Below are 19,585 nucleotides of genomic sequence, written 5' to 3'. Positions count from 1 at the left end.
ATTCATCTAAGGATGGGCTTGTGCCTTTGAGTTTAATGCCCATGAAGGCCAGAAGAGGCATTGGAGATTACTGGAGCTTTAATCATAGGAAGTTGTAATATCCCCCTCCACCCTACCACACCCCACCCCCGGTCTGTCTCTGTCTCTTTCTCTCAGTGGAAGGAAAGAGGCTGGGTACCAAACCAAACTCGGTCTTTTTCAAGAGCATTATATGCTCTTAACTGCTGATCTATTCTGTAGTCCAAGTATTTTATTCTTTATGATATTATTTTTGTAAGATTTATTTATTTTGTGTGTGTGTGAGTGAGTGCTCAATCTACATGTATACCTACACACCAGAAGAGGGCATCAGATCCCACTATAGATGGATGTGAGCAACCATATGGTTGCCGGTAATTGAACTCAAGACCTCTGGAAGAGCACAGTTGGTGCTCTTACCTGCAGAGCCATCTCTCTAGCCCTTCTTTATGATACTACTATCAATGGACCTGGTTTTTGTTTGTTTGTTTTTTAACTTCCTGTTTGGATTGTTTGGTGTTATTTCAGAGAAATGGGGCTGTGCTTCTTCCCACTACCTGCTGTGCTTACGTGTTAGCTCTAACTAGTTTGTCGTGAGTGTGTATATGTGTCCTGTCATCTGCAAGTAGGATAACATTTGACTTCATTTCCTCTGTGAATGGTTTAGTTTCCTCTGGCATAATTCTGGTTAGGGCTTTCAGTACAGTGCTGAATAGGAGTGGTAGGCACTATGACCCAGAGTGAACACATCTGTAAAACCATGCATTTTACATGTATTCATGTATTTAAAAGTATGTATTTCTTAAGATTAAAATATTTTACATCTTACTAGTAGTTGACTTTGTTAGCTAAATTTAAGTAGTTTTATCTATCTTCTGTGGTAATAATTTTGTTTGTGCTCTAACAGTAAAGCATCCCCGGAGATCAGAGTCAGGAGCTAGCCACTAGAGGCCAGGCAGTGTTGGCAAGCACCTTTAAATCCCAGCACTTGAGATCTCATGCCTTTGATTACAGTACTTGGAAGGAGAAAACAGGAAGTGATATGGCTGGGTAGAGAGAAGAAGTGATAAAGTAGGGTGGAGACAGGAGCTCGGCCATTTTCAGTCTGAGGATTCCTAGCGGTAAGAAGTCTTTCTAGTAGCTGACTGCTCTGCTTCTCTGATCTTTCAGCTTTCACCCTGACAGCTGACTCAGCAGTTTTATTAAGACCAATTAGGATTCGGGCTACATCTGATACCCAATGTGTATTTTCTCTAATTTTGCCAAATGCAAATGGATTAGATAGTGTTACTGTAATTCTTTCTTAATAACTGTTTTTGTTGTATATAGTTTTCCTATATTAAGGTTAAAAACTTTCCTTTTTAATTAGACTAAAAGGGGGAAATCCTGTGGAACAATCTTTTTCTACACTGTGAATATGCATTACTCTCATTGGTTAATAAAAAGTTGACAGGCCGCTAGGCGGTGGTGGTGCACTCCTTTAATCTCAGCACTCAGGAAGCAGAGGCAGGCAGATCTCTAAGTTCAAGGCCAGCCTGGTCTACAGAGTGAGTTCCAGGACAACCAGGGCTACACAGAGAAACACTGTCTCAAACCACCCCCACCCCTCCCACCCCCCCAAAATAAATGATTTTTAGCTGGGTGATGGTGGCACACACCTTTAATCCCAGCACTCGGGAGGCAGAGCCAGTCAGATGCCTGTGAGTTTGAGGCTAGCCTGGTCTACAGAGCAAGATCTAGGACAGGCACCAGAACTATACAGAAAAACCCTGTCTCAAACCCCCCCCCCCAAAAAAAAAAAAACTGACAGGCCAGTAACTGGTCACAAAATTAGGCTGGAAAGCCAAACTAAGAATGCTGGGAAGAGGAAGGGCAGAGTCAGGAGTCACCAGCTGAGGAAGCAGAGGAAGCAAGATGAGAATGTTGTACTGAGAAAAGGTACCAAGCCATGTGGCTGTACATAGATAAGAATTATGGGTTAATTTAAGTGTAAGCTAGTTAGTAATAAGCCTGAGCTATTGGCTGAGCATTTATAATTAATATTAAGCCTCTGAGTAGTTATTCGGGAACTGGTGGGTGGGAAAGAAAAGTCTGATTACAATATTCTATATGTTAAACGTCAGAATATGACTTTGTTAAAAGAAGATAAACGGGCTAAGGGATGAGTTCAATGGTCAGTGTGCTTGCCTTGCATCTTGCATGTACAAGGCATGGGTTCAGTTCCTAACACTGTGAGGGAAAAAAAGAAAAAATATCTAATAACAAACCAATCAGGCAAGTAAGAGCTTAAAAGGCCTGATTCAAATTTGTATTGAAATGATGGATACTTGTTATTGACTGAGATAAATATAAATGGAAATAATTTTCTATAGCTTATACGCAGCCAGAGGTACAAGAAGTTGTAATAGATATGAAAAAAAAACCTTAAAAATACTGAATGCACAGGCTCTAGAGATGGCTCAGTAAGTCTTCCTGCTGTTTCAGAGGGCCTGGCTTCAGTTCTCAGCACTTACTTAAGGTAGTTCACAACAGCCTATGACTCCAACTCTACCCACTTTTGGCTTGTGTGGACACTTGCAATCACATGTGCACATATGTGTACAAACACATAAATAAAAATAAAATAAATCCTTAAAAAACTGAACTAAATGTACCTTGTATTGTTCTATAATCATTTATTATATTTTGTCTTAAATGACTTATATCCTGGCAGCACCCTCGGTACAGTTTTAACTGTGTTGTCCAAACATTTCTTTGTGTGTGTGTGTGTTTTCGTTTTTGTTGTTGTTGTTGTTGTTGTTGTTTTTCAAAACAGGGTTTCTCTGTGTAGCTTTGGTACCTGTCCTGGATCTTCACTCTGTAGACCAGGCTGGCCTCAAACTCACAGAGATCCGTCTGGCTCTGCCTCCTAAGTACTGGGATTAAAGGTGTGCGCCACCACCACCCGGCTTCTTTATTTCTTATTCTGTGATATTGTTAATATTTGCCCCTTTCAGGCCGGGTTTACTGGCACACACCTTTAATTTCAGCACTGGGAGGCAGGTAGAGCTCTGTAAGTTCTCACTGTAGTTTGCATAGTGAGTTACAGGATAGCCAAGGCCATATAGAGAGACCCTGACTACTGTCCATCCGTTCCATTCCCCCCTCCAAAAAAATCTTTCAAGGTGTGGGCCAAAATGTTGAGAGCTGTGGTTGGAAGGTCCCCAGGAAGTTTTTGGTGTTGTATTGTTTCTTTTTGTTTTGTTGAAGATTTATTCAGTTTTATACATTGGGGGGTTTGTTTGTTTGTTAGTTTTTTGCTTGTATGTATGACTATACCATGTGCATGTAGTGTGCCCATGGCGGGGCAGACTGGAGTGTCAGATTTCCTGGAACTGGAGTTAGAGCTGTTAGCTACCATGTGGGTACCAGGTCCTCTACAAGAACAGACAGCCATCTCTCTAGCTTTTGCCCCCCTCCCCCAGCTTTTTTTTTTAATTTTTAAAGTGTATGGGTATTTTGCCTACATAGATATTTATGCACCATGTGGTGCCCAGGAAAGACAAAAGAAGGTGTCGGATTCTTTGGAACTGGAGTTACAGGTTGTGAGTCACCACATGAGTGCTAGAAATTGAACACAGGTCCTCTGGAAGACCATCCAGTGCTCTTAACCTCTTGAACCAAATCTCCAGTGTGCGCCCAGCGCCCACTGCCCCCAGTAAGCTCTTTAATTTGAGTTTGTATTGTTTCAAGAGAAAGTTAGTTTAAGTAGAATGGCAGACGGAAGCTCTGTGATCACATTTGCAAACAGATCACATTTGCAAACAGTGCATGTCAGGAGAAGAGAGTTAGGAAGTATGCATTGATCAGTTTCATCAACAGAGTAAAGGGTTCTTACTTGAAAAATGTACTTATTTATGTGTATTTGTTTTATATGTATGTGTGTGCACCTGAGTGTGTGTATGTGCTCTGTGTTTGTGCATGAGCCCACAGAGATCAGAAGAAGGCACTGGAGTTACAGATGATTGCAAACTGCCGTGTGGGTTCTGGGAACAGAATCTGGGTCCACTGCAAGAGCAGTAGGTACTCTTACCTGCTGCTCCAGATTCTTGTTTGTAGTGTTTATTCGGTACCACCCACACTTTTTATAAAGAACTTTACTTTGCAAAGTCAGTGCCAAGAACAGTGGCCAGCTTCCATGTAAGAGCTTTGGACTGGAATCCTGGTAGTTGAACCTACAGTAAAGTGCTTAGAAGCTGTGTAGGATGGACAGGATTACAAAGGCAGACATTAAGGGAAACCATTTCTTACAGTGTTTTCTAATCTTGATTGAGCTTTCTTTATACCAGTATGTGTTACTCTTTTATCTTTTAGTACCTGTTTGAAAATGGTAGAATAGATAACATTTTTACGGAGCCCTATTCCAGATTTATGATTGAACTTACCAAACTCTTGAAAATATGGGAGCCTACAATACTTCCTAATGGTAAGGGAATTGTTTTTAATTATTTTTATGATATATTTTTTTAATTGCTTTTTAAAATACTTTCATATATTACAATATAATCTGTCTGTCCTGACGTAATACAGTTGAGCTTTTGAGGAGAAAGTCTTGGAGTTATTGGTAAGCATTTTAGTAAAATGAACTGTGAACAGTAACTGTATAAAATTAACATACAGTTTACATAGAGGTACTAACCACTGAAAAAAGTTACATTCAGTTATACTTACGTTTCAAGAAGTGTTTTGTCTGGTAATGTCAGTAAAGGTGTATGATAGTTGCCACTGCTTTACCCATGTACAGATTATCTTTGTCAGTGTGTGCTAAATATCTGTACTTGTTCTTATCTGTGAATTCTTTAATCTGGTGTCAATAGAGAAGTCTGTGATTCACTCAGGCTCTCAGGCTGTGACTGGAGAAGTTAGTGTAATAACTATTGTGTCCTTTATGTTGAGCTCTGGAGCACCTTTGAAGCATTCTGAGCCACATGGTGGTTTGATGAACTTAATAGAGAGGAGGCTCACAACATAGATTTGGAAGTAGTAAAGTCATGTTCATGTTTGATCTCCTAAAAACAGAATACAGAAGCAGCATAGAGAAGATTGAGGAAAGAGCATTGGGTTAGACCTGAATTAAGGGGCATGGAGAACAAGGCACAGTACAGTTCCTTGAGACCTTGCTTCTCATATATATTCCCATCAGTCCCAAGGAGCATGGCTGCTGATGCAAGGATGAGAGGGAGGGAGGGGCCCACCTGTTCCCCAGTGACTGGGGCCAAATACATGGAACTGGCTAATGGTATGTTTGATGGTCTGGGCAGGAGCTGGTTAACTTCCCGTGCATCAAATCTGGCCTGTGTCCTGGTTCTATAGTCTAAGCTAAAAATGTTTTTGCATTTTTTTTTTTTTTTCCAAAGCTTAGGACTGAACCCAGGGCCTTGTGCTCTACCACTGAGCTAAATCCCCAACCCCTGTTTTTGCATTTTTAAATGGTTGTAAACTTTAAAGAAAATATTTTGTGGTCAGCAAATTGTGTGAAATTGGAATATGTTTATACATAAAACTGTCTCTGCCTCTTTGCTTTCTGCAACAAAAAGTTGTTCAGAATACGTGGCCTTTTCAGGAAAGATATGTTTATAGAACAGTGCTTGGGTCTGTCTGGTTGGAGTCCTCTGCCCTCTTCTTCCTGGTGCTGCTTCTCTTTGCCTGTATAAAGAAGAAGTGGGAGAGAGCAATGACCAGTTATTCTCTTACTCTATTCATTCTGTGGAATTTGAGAGATCACACAATACTGTCTTCTTCCCATCCTGTCTAGGTTACATGTTCTCTCGCATTGAAGAAGAGCATCTGTGGGAGTGCAAACAGCTGGGCGCTTATTCGCCAATTGTCCTGTTAAACACCCTCCTGTTTTTCAATACCAAATACTTTCAACTAAAGAATGTTACTGAGCATTTGAAGCTTTCCTTTGCCCATGTGATGAGACGGACCAGGACTCTGAAGTACAGCACCAAGATGACATATCTGAGGTTCTTCCCGCCTTTACAGAAGCAAGAGTCAGAGCCAGGTGTGTTGCTGGTAGAAGAGGTTTCTGTTTGAAGTGCTAAGACAGTTATCACAGAGGGTCAGTAGTTCATTCTAGACCTGGAGGGCACACTGTAACTTGCTTTTAACGTTTCAATATTTTTCTGTTTTCAAGTAGATTATAAGCTCTCAAAATGAGAGGACTCTTCCTTGTTGTACTTTTATTGTCTTTGAGTTAGAAATTTGATTTAACTGGGTAGAGCCCCTTGATTTAATTGGGTAGATCCTAAATAACCTACATGTAAAACATATCAGAAAAGAGGTCACCGATTTACAGCAATTGCCAGGTAAAGGAAACTTGCTTAGCTTTTAATTTGTTGGGTTTTGTTTTTGACTAGAGCATCTTGTTTTAATTAGCTTCTTTTATTCAGTTCTAAAATTCTCAAGGAACTTAGAAGCTGGCCTAAAGTAGACTGCTTTTTATCTCTGGTAGGTTTGCATCAGCAATGGCATTTTCAGTAAGTAGATTATGATCATGTGTTTCAAAAATAGACTAAGTGACTCTTTGTCTTTAATGTCTGAAAAATAATGCTATTCTGCAAGTAGAAATTAAACTTGCTGTGTTTGGATTTGGGTATTTTGAACCTTGTCTTACTATGTAATAGCTCAGGCTATCCTTGACCTCGTAATCTCCTTTTTTTTTTTTTTTTTTTTTTTTGTTTTGGTTTTGGTTTTTCGAGACAGGGTTTCTCTGTATAGCTTTGCGCATTTCCTGGATCTCGCTCTGTAGACCAGGCTGGCCTTGAGCTCACAGAGATCAGCCTGCTTCTGCCTCCTGAGTGCTGGGATTAAAGGCGTGCGCCACCACCGGCAAGGATTGGTTATCTTTATTCTGTACAGTCCGTCCTGTTTCCTCTGCATTTGGCCGGCAGCTCCACCTTTCTTACTCTCCAAGTCCTCTCTGTTCCCAGAAGTCCACCTAACCTTTTCTTGCCTAGCTAATGACCATTCAGCTTTTTATTAAAAAAATCACAGTGACACATCTTCACACAGTGTAAAAGAATATTCTGCAACATTTTCCTCTTTTTGTCTAAATAAAAAGGAAAGGTTTTAACTCTTAACATACTAAAACTATAAATAATAAGAACCAATTATCAGTTAAGAATTACATTTACAATGTCCAGAACATTTGTATTTGGTATTTGTATTTGGTATGTTTGGAGAAAATATTCTATTACTAATCCTATCTTGATGAGTCCAAAGTTTTGTACCTAATTTACCTTCTATCCTAACTAAGGAAATCTGTAACTTTAACTGTCTAGTCTTCAACTCCATCCAAGATATAATATTACAGGAAGTGTAAAGCAAGTAAATTCCAAAACTAAGAAACACCAGAGACATTTGGCTGCCTGGACAATCACCCCAAACTTCCTCTGTAACATTAGGGCATCTATCTTCAGCCTACGGGCCTAAAATATCTGACAGACTTTTCTGTGAAGCAGGAATTTTGAAGGACTGGCCTACCTTGTCTTGGCAAAGTTCGGCAGTTGCGTTATTTTGTGTCCAGCTTGTCCAATTTGGACAGCATACTGTTAGCGGTCGAGGCAAGGGCAGTTTCTTGCCTATATGGCTAGCTTTTGCAGTAAAGAAAGCAAACTCCATATCAAGGTTCTTCAATGCCCATCATCTTTTTTTGAAGTAAGTTGGTGCTACCAAAGCAGATATGTGTCACTGTCATGAAAAGCCTCAGGTTATTAAAACATCTTAAATGCCATAATCTATAGGTTATTAAATCTAAAATATATGTCTGTTTGACCTTTAAAACATACTTATAACATGACTGCAACTACTAACCTGTATTTTTTTATTATCCCAAATAGTTTTGTAATAATAACTTTCAAGTACTCATTCTTAAATGAGCTGCGTAGGTATAATACCTTAAACAAGAGTAGAGTAGAAACATATGTACAGTATGTTTTAACAAAAATAACCTTAAATTTGTATCAATATACAAAATTCCGTATCATTGTAAAATATTTGAAACTAGTGGTTATTCAGAAGTAGACTCAACAATCCACCCTATTATCCCATCATTTCTATACTGTATCACCTTTTTCCTTTTAGAAAGAGACTCTTGAATCTAATTTCCTTTGTTTAGCTTTCTCCCTGACCATGTCCAGTAACAATGTGTAACGAACCCCAACTAAATGATAAAAAAACATCCATAACCCATCAAACAACTAAAAATTTCCCACCCCACCTTTTGGGAATGTGGGCGTCTTGGTTTTTGTACTGCTTCCTGCTGTCTGTGGGTGGTGACATCTTTCAGGAATCTGAGAAAATTGAGATAATGGTCAAGTCCTGGGAAAACTAGCCATACCATTGTTGTCCAGTCTCTGTACAATGGGAAAGCACAAGGCTTATCATATTGTACTGGCTACAATAATCTGTGAGACTGGACCATCTCATCCAGCAGCCTTGAAGCTGTTCTGATGTGGAACTCTGAGGAAACTGCAACAGAGGCACTCTGAGAGCCTGGATAACCTCAGCCACCGATTTTCATTAGTGTCTGATCCCCTTGCTCTGAAAACACACAAACTTTGAAAGGTAGCATACATATCTGCATTAACACAAGCATGGACTACATGTTGTACACAAGCTAGCTAAAGATGATTTTTTGTTTTATGTCTGAGCAGGTAAAATATACGTCACACCCGTAATATAGTTTTTTTTTTTTTAGTTTAGGTTTATTTATTTATGTCTGTAGCCAAGATTTTCAGGGGTGTTCCCCAATCAAACCTGATCTCTATCAACCTTGAATGAATCCACAGCCTTTCATTTTCTGTGGAAACAAAAATATAACCTCTTTCCCAAAGCAATACATTTTCTGACTTCCATTTTCAAGTTAAGGCATTCCTAAACTCTCTAGGCCGGTTTAATTCAGCAGTGTCTGTTACAATCCATTGTCTCTCAGCAGCTGTTGCTCACTCATCAGCAATCAAAAAATTCAAAGTCAACAAGACACCAAATAAGATCCAAACTCTGTATATTTTCCATCTTTATATGGCTTATCCTTTTTATATTACTTTATTCTCTCTTTAAAGACTTTATCTTATTATTTATAAACTTTTTTATGACTGTCTATACCCATTTTCTTTTCTTTTTTAAGCCTATGCATTTTTTCTTTCAGTTTGTTTATATGGTGTATTGCATTGACAGATTTTCGTATGTTGAACCATCCTTGCATCCCTGCGATGAAACCTATTTGGTCATGGTGGATAATTTTTTGATGTGTTTTTGGATTCAGTTTGCCAATATTTTGTTGAGTATTTTTGCATCAATGTTCATGAGGGAGATTGGTCTGTAATTCTCTTTCTTTGTTGCATCTTTGTGTGGTTTGGGAATCAGGGTAACTAGCCTCATAAAAAGAGTTTGTTAATGTTCCTTCTGTTTCTATTGTGTCGAACAATTTGAAGAGTATTGGAATTAGCTCTTCTTTGAAAATCTGGTAGAATTCTGCACTGAAACCATCTGGTCCTGTGCTTTTTTTGGTTGGGAGACTTTTAATGACTGTTTATTTCCTTAGGAGTTATTGGTCTATTTAAATAGTTTATCTGGGGCTGGAGAGATGGCTCAGAGGTTAAGAGCACCGACTGCTCTTCCAGAGGTCCTGAGTTCAATTCCCAGCACCCACATGGTGGCTCACAACCATCTGTAATGAGATCTGGCGCCCTCTTCTGTATATATAATAAATAAATAAATCTTTAAAAAAAATAGTTTATCCGGTCTTGATTTAACTTGGTATGTGGTATATATCCAGAAAATTGTCCATTTCTTTTAGATTTTCCAATTTTGTGGAGTACAGGTTTTTGAAGTATGACCTGATGATTCTCTGGATTTCCTTGTTGTCTGTTGTTATGTCTCCCTTTTCATTTCTGATTTTGTTTTTGCCTTGTGGTTAATTTGGCTATCTTGTTGATTTTTTTTCAGAGAACCAACTCTTTGTTTCATTAATTCTTTGTATTGTTGTCTTTGTTTCTATTTCATTGATTTCAGTCCTCAATTTGATTATTTCCTGACATCTATTCCTCCTGGGTGAGTTTGTTTCTTTTTGTTCTAGAGCTTTCAGTTGTGCTGTGAAGTCATTGGTATGAGATTTCTCCAGCTTCTTTATGTGTGCATTTAGTGCTATAAATTTTCCTCTTAGCACTGCTTTCATAGTGTCCCAGAAGTGTGGGTATGTTGTACTTCATTTTCATTGAATTCTAGGAAATCTTTAATTTCTTTCTTTATTTCTTCCTTGACCCATGAGTGCTTCTGGTGGGCATTATTCAGTTTCCATGAGATGTAAGCTTTCTATAGTTTTTGTTGTTGTTGAAATCTAACTTTAAGACATGGTGGTCCGATAAGATACGGGAGGTTATTCCAATGTTTTTGTATCTGTTGAGATTTGCTTTGTGACCAAGCATGTGGTCAATTTTTGAGAAGGTTCCATGGGGTGCTGAGAAGAAGGTATATTCTTTTGTGTTAGGCTGCAATGTTCTGTAGATACTTATTAAGTCCATTTGAGTCATAACATCTGTTAAGTCCTTTATTTCTCTGTTAAATTTCAGTCTGGTAGATCTGTCCTTTGGTGAGAGTGGTGTGTTGAAATCTCCCACTACTATTGTGTGGGGTTTGATGTGTGATTTAAGCTTTAGTAATGTTTCTTTTATAAATATGGGTGCCTTTGTATTTGGGGCATAAATGTTCAGAATTGAGACTTTATCTTGGTGGATTTTCCCTGTGATAAATATGTAATGTCCTTCCTGATCTCTTTCGATTGATTTTAGTTTGAAGTCTATTTTATTAGCTATTAGGATAGCTACACCAGCTTGCTTCTTAAGTCCATTTGATTGGAACCCTTTTCCCAGCCTTTTACTCTGAGGCCGTTTCTGTCTTTGAAGTTTAGGTGTGTTTCTTGTATGCAGCAGAAGGATGGATCCTGTTTTCGCATCCATTTTGTTTGCCTGTGTCTTTTTATAGGTGAGTTGAGACCATTGATGGATATTAATGACCAGTGATTGTTAATTCCTGTTAATTTTTTGTGGTAGTGTTGTATTTCCCTTCTTTGGTATTTGTTGATGTGGGATTATTTATTGCCTGAGTTTTTATGAGTGGGTTTAACTTCCTTAGTTTGGATTTTTCATTCTAGTGCTTTCTGTAGGGCTGGATTTGTGGATAGGTATTGTTTAAATCTAGTTTTATCATGGAATGTTTTGTTTATTCCATCTATGGTGATTGAAAGTTTTGCTTGGAATAATAGTCTGGGTTGGCATCCGAGGGAGGTCTCTTGTCCAGGACCATCTAGCTTTCATAGTCTCTATTGAGAAGTCTGGTGTTATTCTGATGGGTCTGCCTTTATATGTTACTTGGTCTTTTTCCTTTGCAGCTCTTAATATTTTTTCTTTGTTCTGTGTGTTTAGTGTTTTGATTATTATGTGGCAAGGGGACTTTTTTTTCTGGATCCAGCCTATTTGGTGTTCTGTAAGCTTCTTGTATCTTCATAGGTATTTCTTTGTTTAGGTTAGGAAAGTTTTCTCCTATGATTTTGTTGGATATATTTTCTGTGCCTTTGAGTTGGTAATCTTCTCCTTCTTCTATCCCCATTATTCTTAGGTTTGGTCTTTTCATGGTGTCCCAAATTTCTTGGATGTTTTGTGTTTCGACTTTTTTGGCTTTAGTGTTTTCTTTGACTGATAAATCTATTTTCTCTATTGTATCTTTAACGTCAGAGATTCTCTGTTCCATCTCTTGCATTCCATTAGTTATGCTTGCATCTGTAGTTCCTCTTCGTTTGGTCAGGATTTCTATTTCCAGCATTCCCTTAGTTTGTGTCTTCTTTGTTGTCTCGATTTCAGTTTTCAAATCTTGAACTGTTTCCTTCATCTGTTTAATTACTTTTTCTTGACTTTCTTTGATTTCTTCCAATTTTTTGTTTTTTCTTCCATTTCTTTAAGGGAATTGTTTTATTTCCTCTTTAAGGGAGTTTTTCATTTCCTCTTTAAGGGCCTCTATCATCTTTTAGAGGACCCATATTCTATTCCCAGCACCCACATGGCAACTTACAGATGGTTATAACTCTGCTTCCAGGGTGATCTGATGCTCTCTTCTGGCCTCTGTGGGCACTGCATGCAGGTAGTACACAGACATACATGCAAGCAAAGTAACCACACACATTAAATAAAAACAAATAAATCTTTAAAAAATGGGTTGGGGCCAGGCATGGTAGTGCATACCTTTAATCCCAGCACTCAGAGGCATGTGGATCTCCAAATTTGAGGCCAGCCTGGTCTGCAAAGCAAGTTCCAGGACAGCTAGGGCTATTCCACAAAGAAACTCTGTCTCAAGAACCAAAAAAAAAAAGAAAGAAAGAAAGGAAAAAAAAAAGAAAGAAAGAAAAATAGGTTGGGGATATGGCTCAGTGTATAAAGTACCTAATGTGCATGTGTGAGAACCTGAATTAAGATTCCGCAGCACCTTTTTAAAACCAGAAGTGGCAATGCATATTTGTTACCCCAGCTTCAGAGATGAAGCTCCCATGCCAGCCAGTGTAGCATATGGCTGAGCTGCACATCAGTGAGAAAGCCTGTCTCAAAAAATAAAATGGAGGTCCAGCAAGGTGGCTCAGCAGGTGAGAGCCATTGTTGCTTAACCCTGATTACCTAAATTTGATCTCTGCCCATGAAAGGTAGAAGGAAAGAATCCATTTTCCAGAGTAGTTTTCCGACCTCCAGTGTGTGTACTCACACAAACACAGAGTGCCTTGGGCTCCTAAGTCCGCTTAGGGGAGCTCTGTTATGACTGAATGGACAGATGAGAAGCAGCAGCCTTCCTCCTATGCCTGCACCCTGCATTGTCTTGAGAGCCCAGCCGCTGTAGAGTTCTGTCCTTTCAAATGATACCCATTCTTAGAACACACAAGGAGAGGGAACTTGTGCAGCAACTGAGTCAGTGCTGGTGCCACAGAGGAGAAGTCTGTCCAAATAGAAAGAGAACCACTTTTCCTAATCACACTGGAGGAGAAACATGTATGGAACCCTTTTCTTGTCTTATTTCCTGCTTTAGTTTATGAACCATGTACCTGATCCATTCTAATAACAAAGCAAGCTCCAAAGGAAGACATACCCCCAGCACTGTCCCTTTTGCCACGTGACTCCTCTTTGTTCAACGGGGAACATAAGTGTTACAGGACGAGCGCAGTGTTTAGGGTATAAACCAAACACTCTGAATAACACCTGGCACACAGGAGCCCAGTGAGTATTATTGAATAAATGATAAAGGGCAGGAGTGACAGGATCCTTGGCTGTGCAGCAGAGCTCACTAGGTGTGTTTACATTTCTCATATACAAACATTTGATTGTTCTTTTGTCTCAAGATAAACTAACTATTGGCAAGAGGAAACGAAATGAAGATGATGAGGCTCCAGTGGGTGTGGAGATGGCAGAGAATACTGACAACCCACTGAGATGCCCTGTTCGACTTTATGAATTTTACCTGTCAAAATGGTAAGAGGTCTTTCTGTGTTCTGAGTACAGTGCATTCATCACCCAGCACAAGTCCTTGGAAACTAGAAGCATAGTTGGCCTCTGACACTGGGTCTGCCTCTGATTTCATTTTTTCTCCATCCTTGTGTCTGCCTAGATTTGGAACTAAGAAGCAAGCCCTCTTCTCCCAGAGGTTTTTCTCCCAAAAAATGTCTTGGAAAACAGAGATCATACCTCATTTGATCTTTTCCAGTGTTGTGGTGTCTAATCTATAGTGATTTATTTTTTGTATAGAAAACAAGTTCTAAGGTTGGTTTTTGTTAAACCTAAAAGGGGAGGGAGGCTTTAAAGAAATGCAGTTTTGTATTTTAAAGAGCTGAAGTCTGACCAGACCCATCCCCATGCCAGACATGCCATCACGCTTAGCCATACAGTCTTAGTCCAGAGTTGAAGGTTTTGAATGGATCCCTGACTGTAATGTGTGTCTCATACTGAGTACTTGACCTCAGGTTTCATTTTCATGAATCGAGATGCTTTACTCCTAGCAGCATTTGAAATGAAGTACATGATTTGTGCTTCTGTTTTTGTTTGTATTTTTGTTTTTAGCGACAGGGTTTCTCTTCCTAACAGCCCTGGCTTCCTGGAACTCGCTTTGTAGACCAGGCTGGCCTTGAACTCACAGAGATCCACCTGCCTCTGCCTCCTGAGTGCTGGGATTAAAGGCGTGTGCCACCACTGCCTGGCACTTTTTTAGGCAGGGTCTCATGTCCCCAAGCTGGCCTCAGACTTGATTTATAGCTAAGGAGGACTTTGAATTTGTAATCCTCACTCATCCACCTTCAAGTGCTGGGACTGCAGGCATCTGCCACAACACCCAGCTCTGCTTCCTCTTTATTAAGTCTACCACTTCAGTTCAGTTCAAAGTTGCTCTTGGGAGGAGAATGCCTGTGTCCCTATCTACCCCTGTGGTGTTGGTGTTATTTATGAAGTGAGTCGTGTTGGAGAAGTTCAGAGCCATTATATAAGAAAGAATGATGTGTATTTTGTGTGTTCTGATCACAATTTCCCTTTTTCTCTTTTGTCTTGTTTGCTCCCTCCTGTGGGTAGTTCTGAAAGTGTGAAGCAGAGGAATGATGTGTTCTACCTTCAGCCTGAGCGCTCCTGTGTTCCTAATAGCCCCATGTGGTACTCCACATTCCCAATAGACCCTGGAACCCTGGACACCATGTTGACGCGCATTCTCATGGTGAGGGAGGTACATGAAGAACTTGCCAAAGCCAAATCTGAAGACTCTGATGTTGAATTATCAGATTAAGATGGAAGTAAGGTTCCTATTTTCATGCGCATTGGTATGCACCAAGCTGTGAATGCACTCAGCTGTCGTAAAGATGTATAGTCCAAGTCCTCTTGACTTGCTTGTGAGGCGTGAAGAATAGGCAGCTCCTGAGCCACAATGTGGCTGCAAATGAAACCGAAAGGAGGAGTGTGAATGAATTGGCAGGGAGAGAGTTCGTAGACATCTTTGAATGACTAACCAGTTTCTGAGTGGTGCATAATCTTATTTTGTTTGGGAATAAGAAATTATGGAATATTTTTAAGGAAAACTGTTGTATAAAATTCTACCATAGTAACCTTAGTTAGAAGGGGTAGCTTTGGAGTGAGACCCTGGCTGCAGTAGGCTATTTGAGCAAGCTGTCCATGAAAGTCAGGAGAGAAATCAGTACAGAGCTGAGACTGACATCAGAGGAGGATACTGGGACTCAGCCTTGAAGATCCAATAAAAATACTCATGTTTTTGTAAAAAGATAGTGGTCTTGATTGATTTACACTGCCAACCCACTTATGTGAAGGATAGAAGCCTTTGGTACTTTGACTGAAGGTCCCTCACATCGGGGGAATGCCCTCCACTGCTGTTTGTGTGCCCCTTTCATTTAGGGTCTTACCTTCTCAGCTGTGGGTGATTGAAGGTAAAGGATGCTATTCCACAAGAAAATCTGTGGAGCCCGTTAGACCCCGGGTGTCTCGAAGTGTTTGTAGAAAGCCCACTACAAGCCCACTTCTCTGGGTGCAGGCCTTTATTGCTGCTGTCTCAGCCTCAGCGTGGTGCACAGAAGTGGAGGTTCTCCTTTTCTTTCCAGTTTCTCCCCAGTGGCAGCTTTTCTTCCATTGTTTTACTTTCCTGTTCCCAAGTGACTCTTCTTGTCCTTTGCACCCCCTTCTGGAGGCCTTTGTCATTTCAAATGGAATAATCTGTCTCCACAATTCTAACAAACGTGGGTGATCCCACAAAGACACAGTATTACGTTAGCTATCTGAATTATGGTAGGGAAGGTCATACAGTAGGCTCCTGTGTAAAGCATTTGGAAGCTGACCTCATCACCCCAAGGAACTTGAAGTTAGAGATTTTGGGGGTAGAGTACAAGAAGATTGACATATCCATAAGCAGGTCTTCTTACCGCATTATTCCAGATTCTAGCTGTCTTAGTTCTTACAAGGATTGCAAGGCATAGGTGTGTGTGACATTATCAGACTGTCTCCCTCTTCTCCAGTCTCATTTTCTTCCCTACAAAATTTTGAATCAAGCTTTTAATAATGTTGGCTAATTACTGAACTTCTTTAATTGAAGTTATTTGAGCTTACAGCAGAGCTGAAAGAAATCATAAGCTTCTTACAACATGTCACCTTGAAAGACTTCAGTGTGGTCCCATATTTTAGGTGGGGGTAGCAAGTTTTGTTTTGTTTTTTAAACAAATAAGTCATTTAAATACAACAGAATTTTAAATGGGCCTTTTGACATTGTGTACTTGGTGGTTCTGTCCTCTGCCTGTAACGAATTTCCTTTTTGTTACCAAGAACTGTGTGAAAGAAGTCAATCTGCCCCAGTCTGTATGGCTAATTCCATCTGTGTTTGTCATTTGTGATGGGAACTGCTTCCTTCCAGACCTTGTTGATTGGAGGGAAGGCAGTTGGCCTGTCTGATAAGTCACCAATAAACCATCCACAAACACCAGGTGTCCAGTCCCACTGTATCAGTTATGATTTGTGTAAACACTAACATTTCTCATCTATAGTTGTATGAGAAACAAATACTGTTTAGCTTAGTAGATAAATTGTTATAAAATGCCAGAAAAAAAAATGTATCTTTTAAGAGAACAACCACTATTCAGATCAATGACTGTGTCAGGGCTTCAGCTGCATGTTAGTGCAGGGGCTTCAGACCCCTGAACTAATTTAAAACTGGTTGATCATCAGTCATTCCTCATAAATGTAGCTGTTTGTTGCATCAAATCACTTTTTATTTTGTTTAAATTGTGTAAAAATCACACTCCCTCCTCCCCCCACAGGAGGGTGAGAAAAAAAAAAATATCAACAAACAGAACCTGAGCTTGTCCTGTCCTGCTGTTTCTTGGTCTTTAACTGTCTTTGGATTTTCCCTTTGCAGGAACCACAAAACTATTCCCATAGAATAAAATAGTATATTTGTATTCGATGGGTGAGTTCTTTTTCTTTGTGGTTTTAAAGAACTTTAAATATATTTTTATTTGATCTTATTATATGAGCCAAGAGATATAAAATTACCCAAAAAAGTGAAAAACAGTTTTCAGCCAAGTTCCTTGGTTTCTACTCAGTCCCCTTAATGCATGGTTTCACTGCAGGCTTCCCCTGGCTTGTTCTCTTTCTGTCAAGAGTTGTTTCCATTTTTAGGTTAATTTTAACTGTATTGAAATCCCAACAGCTAGAAATACCAAGTGGCATCGCATTACATGCCTCCTTCCGGGCAGACCTCTTCTAGACTGTAAGTGTTTGAGATGGTAAGAATCTGACATCGGGTTTACTCTCATGTGTGAATGAGGATCTCGTTGGGGATGTGGGAATAAAGTGCTTTCTTTTTCTTAGTCTCTAGAGGTGTCTTGGTATTCTACCAAATTCTCCATAGACCATTTGTGTATGCCCTATGACATTGCTAAGTTTATAAAATTATTTTCCCCCAAAATGGAACATAAAATAGGTTTCTGCAAATGAGTCCCCATATGAATACAAAGATCCTTTATAGTGGCCATTTGAAAGCTCAGGAAATGGTGAATGAAGTACCCATGCTCCCCACCTTCCTCTAGACTAGGATTGTCCATTATGGTACTTTGTCACTGATCTTGAGGTGTTTTTAATTGTGAGGCATTGTAACTTACTGGAGAGTTGAAGGCTTTGGGGTCTTTCTGGTTGTGGTCTCTGTAACCCTAAGTAAATTAAAAACCTCTGTTCAGTTTTCTCTGTGACTGAAAACAGTAACAACTTCTTTAGTTGTTGGACCTTGGCACATGGTAGGCTTTCAAAGGTAAAATGGCTCTTAACACCTTACCCATCTCATGTGTGCACGCTCACCACAGTGTGGTGTGGAGCTCAGAAGACATCTGGCTTGAGTTACTTCTCTCCGTCCATACCATGTGGGTTCAAGGAATTGAACTCCGGTTGTCAGGCTTGGTGGCAAGTGCCTTTATCTGTTTCAGCTGTCTTGTCAGCCTTTCTTTATTTTTATTTACTAGTTTTTTTTTTAACATTTTGTGTGTGTGTGTGTGTGTGTGTGTGTGTGTGTGTGTGTGCGCGCGCGCGCAGATTACACATAGAATAGCAATGCATGTGGCGGTCAGGGGACAACTTGAAGGAATCAGTTCCCTCCTGTTACCATGTGTGTTCTGTGGAGAACTCAAGTGCTCAGCAAAAGTGCCTTTACCTACAGAGTCATCTCACTGGCCCCAAAGGTAGGTAGGTACGTAGGTAGGTAGGTAGATATGTGTTTCTGTGTGTGTGTGCCATGATGCATGTCTGGGGCCTAGAGGAGAACTTAGTGGAGTCAGTTCTTGTTCAAATCTTAGATGGTCTTTTAATAACCCAGAGCTAGGTATTGGAGTGAATGCTAAAAGATCAGGGAAACAGAACAGCCAGCCACTAGTTCTTAACTCTACGAAGTCGTCAGCCTAAAAAGAGTGAGTTCCTGTTTCCTCACGCCTTTCTCTGCCCTGCCATATTTCTTCCTGGGATTAAAGGCGTGTGTGCTTACCAAGCAAAAGTGTGAGATCTCAAGTGCTAGGATTAAAGTTGTGTGCTACCACTATGTGATCTCTGTCTAATCTAGTGGCTGGCTCTGTCCTCTGATCCTCATCAAGTTTATATCACCACAATATATATACCAATATATCACCACAAGTTCTCTCCTCCACTGTGTGTTTCAAGATAGAACTCAAGTCTTTGGACTTGGCCACAAGTACTTTTACCCATGAAGCTATGTCCCTGACCCCAGATTTTTAAATTTATTTATAATATACACAGATTGCTTGGTTTCAAATACATGTGAGTTCTTATGTTCAATATTGTGGGTCCTGCAAAATACTGTAATCTGCAGATTATTTCTGCATCTCAGAATCAAGTATTCAGTCTGACTTGTGCTGTGGTACAACCAGCACTAGACAGTAAAGTCAGTGTTCACCCGGCTGCACTGTGCACAGCACCGCTTGTGCTGCAGTGCCTGCCTCCCTGGCACTCCTGGCATCTGCCTGCTTAGACAGGTGTCAGCACACCGAGGCAAGTGCAGTGAGGAGGGAGTGTCTGCACACTTGGGTTTGCTCCAATGGCTGCCAGTACAACTGCTGCTATTTCCCATGTTCTACTTGGTCTTAATTACTTTTCTGTGCCTAGAAGACACTATGAGCAACAGTTTCAGAGGGTGAGTCCATGTCCATCATTAGTGAGGAGCATGGCTGGCAGCATGGTGCTGAAGCAGTAGCTCGGAGTTCACATCCAACCCACAAGCACGAAGCAGTGAGAGACACTGAGAATAGTGTGAGCATTTGAAACCTCAAAGCCCACCCCCAGTGACACACGTCCTCCTACAAGGCCACACTTCCTAATCCATCCCAAACAGTTCCACCACCTGGGGACCAAGTATTTAAGGACATACGTCTATGGAACCATTCTCATTCAAACTGTCAACACTTAACTCTGCTTTGGGGGACTTTTTGCTTCATCTTTTTTTTTTTTTTAATTGA

General features: G+C 40.1%; 1 protein-coding gene across 5 annotated transcripts in view; it reads left to right on the top strand.

Moving 5' to 3' along the window:
* LOC131904056 (zinc finger MYM-type protein 4) overlaps positions 1-17,034 on the top strand; it is a 123,022-nt gene extending 105,988 nt beyond the window's left edge. For all 5 annotated transcript variants that reach the window (XM_059254982.1, XM_059254980.1, XM_059254979.1 and 2 more), the window contains 4 exons: positions 4,372-4,483; positions 5,813-6,061; positions 13,436-13,565; positions 14,652-17,034. In XM_059254982.1, the coding sequence (XP_059110965.1) occupies positions 4,372-4,483; positions 5,813-6,061; positions 13,436-13,565; positions 14,652-14,859 (699 nt within the window). In that variant the 3' untranslated portion in view covers positions 14,860-17,034. The remainder of the gene's footprint in view (positions 1-4,371; positions 4,484-5,812; positions 6,062-13,435; positions 13,566-14,651) is intronic.
* The last annotated feature ends 2,551 nt before the right edge of the window (positions 17,035-19,585 follow it).

Source organism: Peromyscus eremicus, chromosome 2 (genome assembly GCF_949786415.1).
Source record: "Peromyscus eremicus chromosome 2, PerEre_H2_v1, whole genome shotgun sequence".
Lineage (NCBI taxonomy): Eukaryota > Metazoa > Chordata > Mammalia > Rodentia > Cricetidae > Peromyscus > Peromyscus eremicus.
This window is presented reverse-complemented; position numbering and strand designations above follow the sequence as displayed.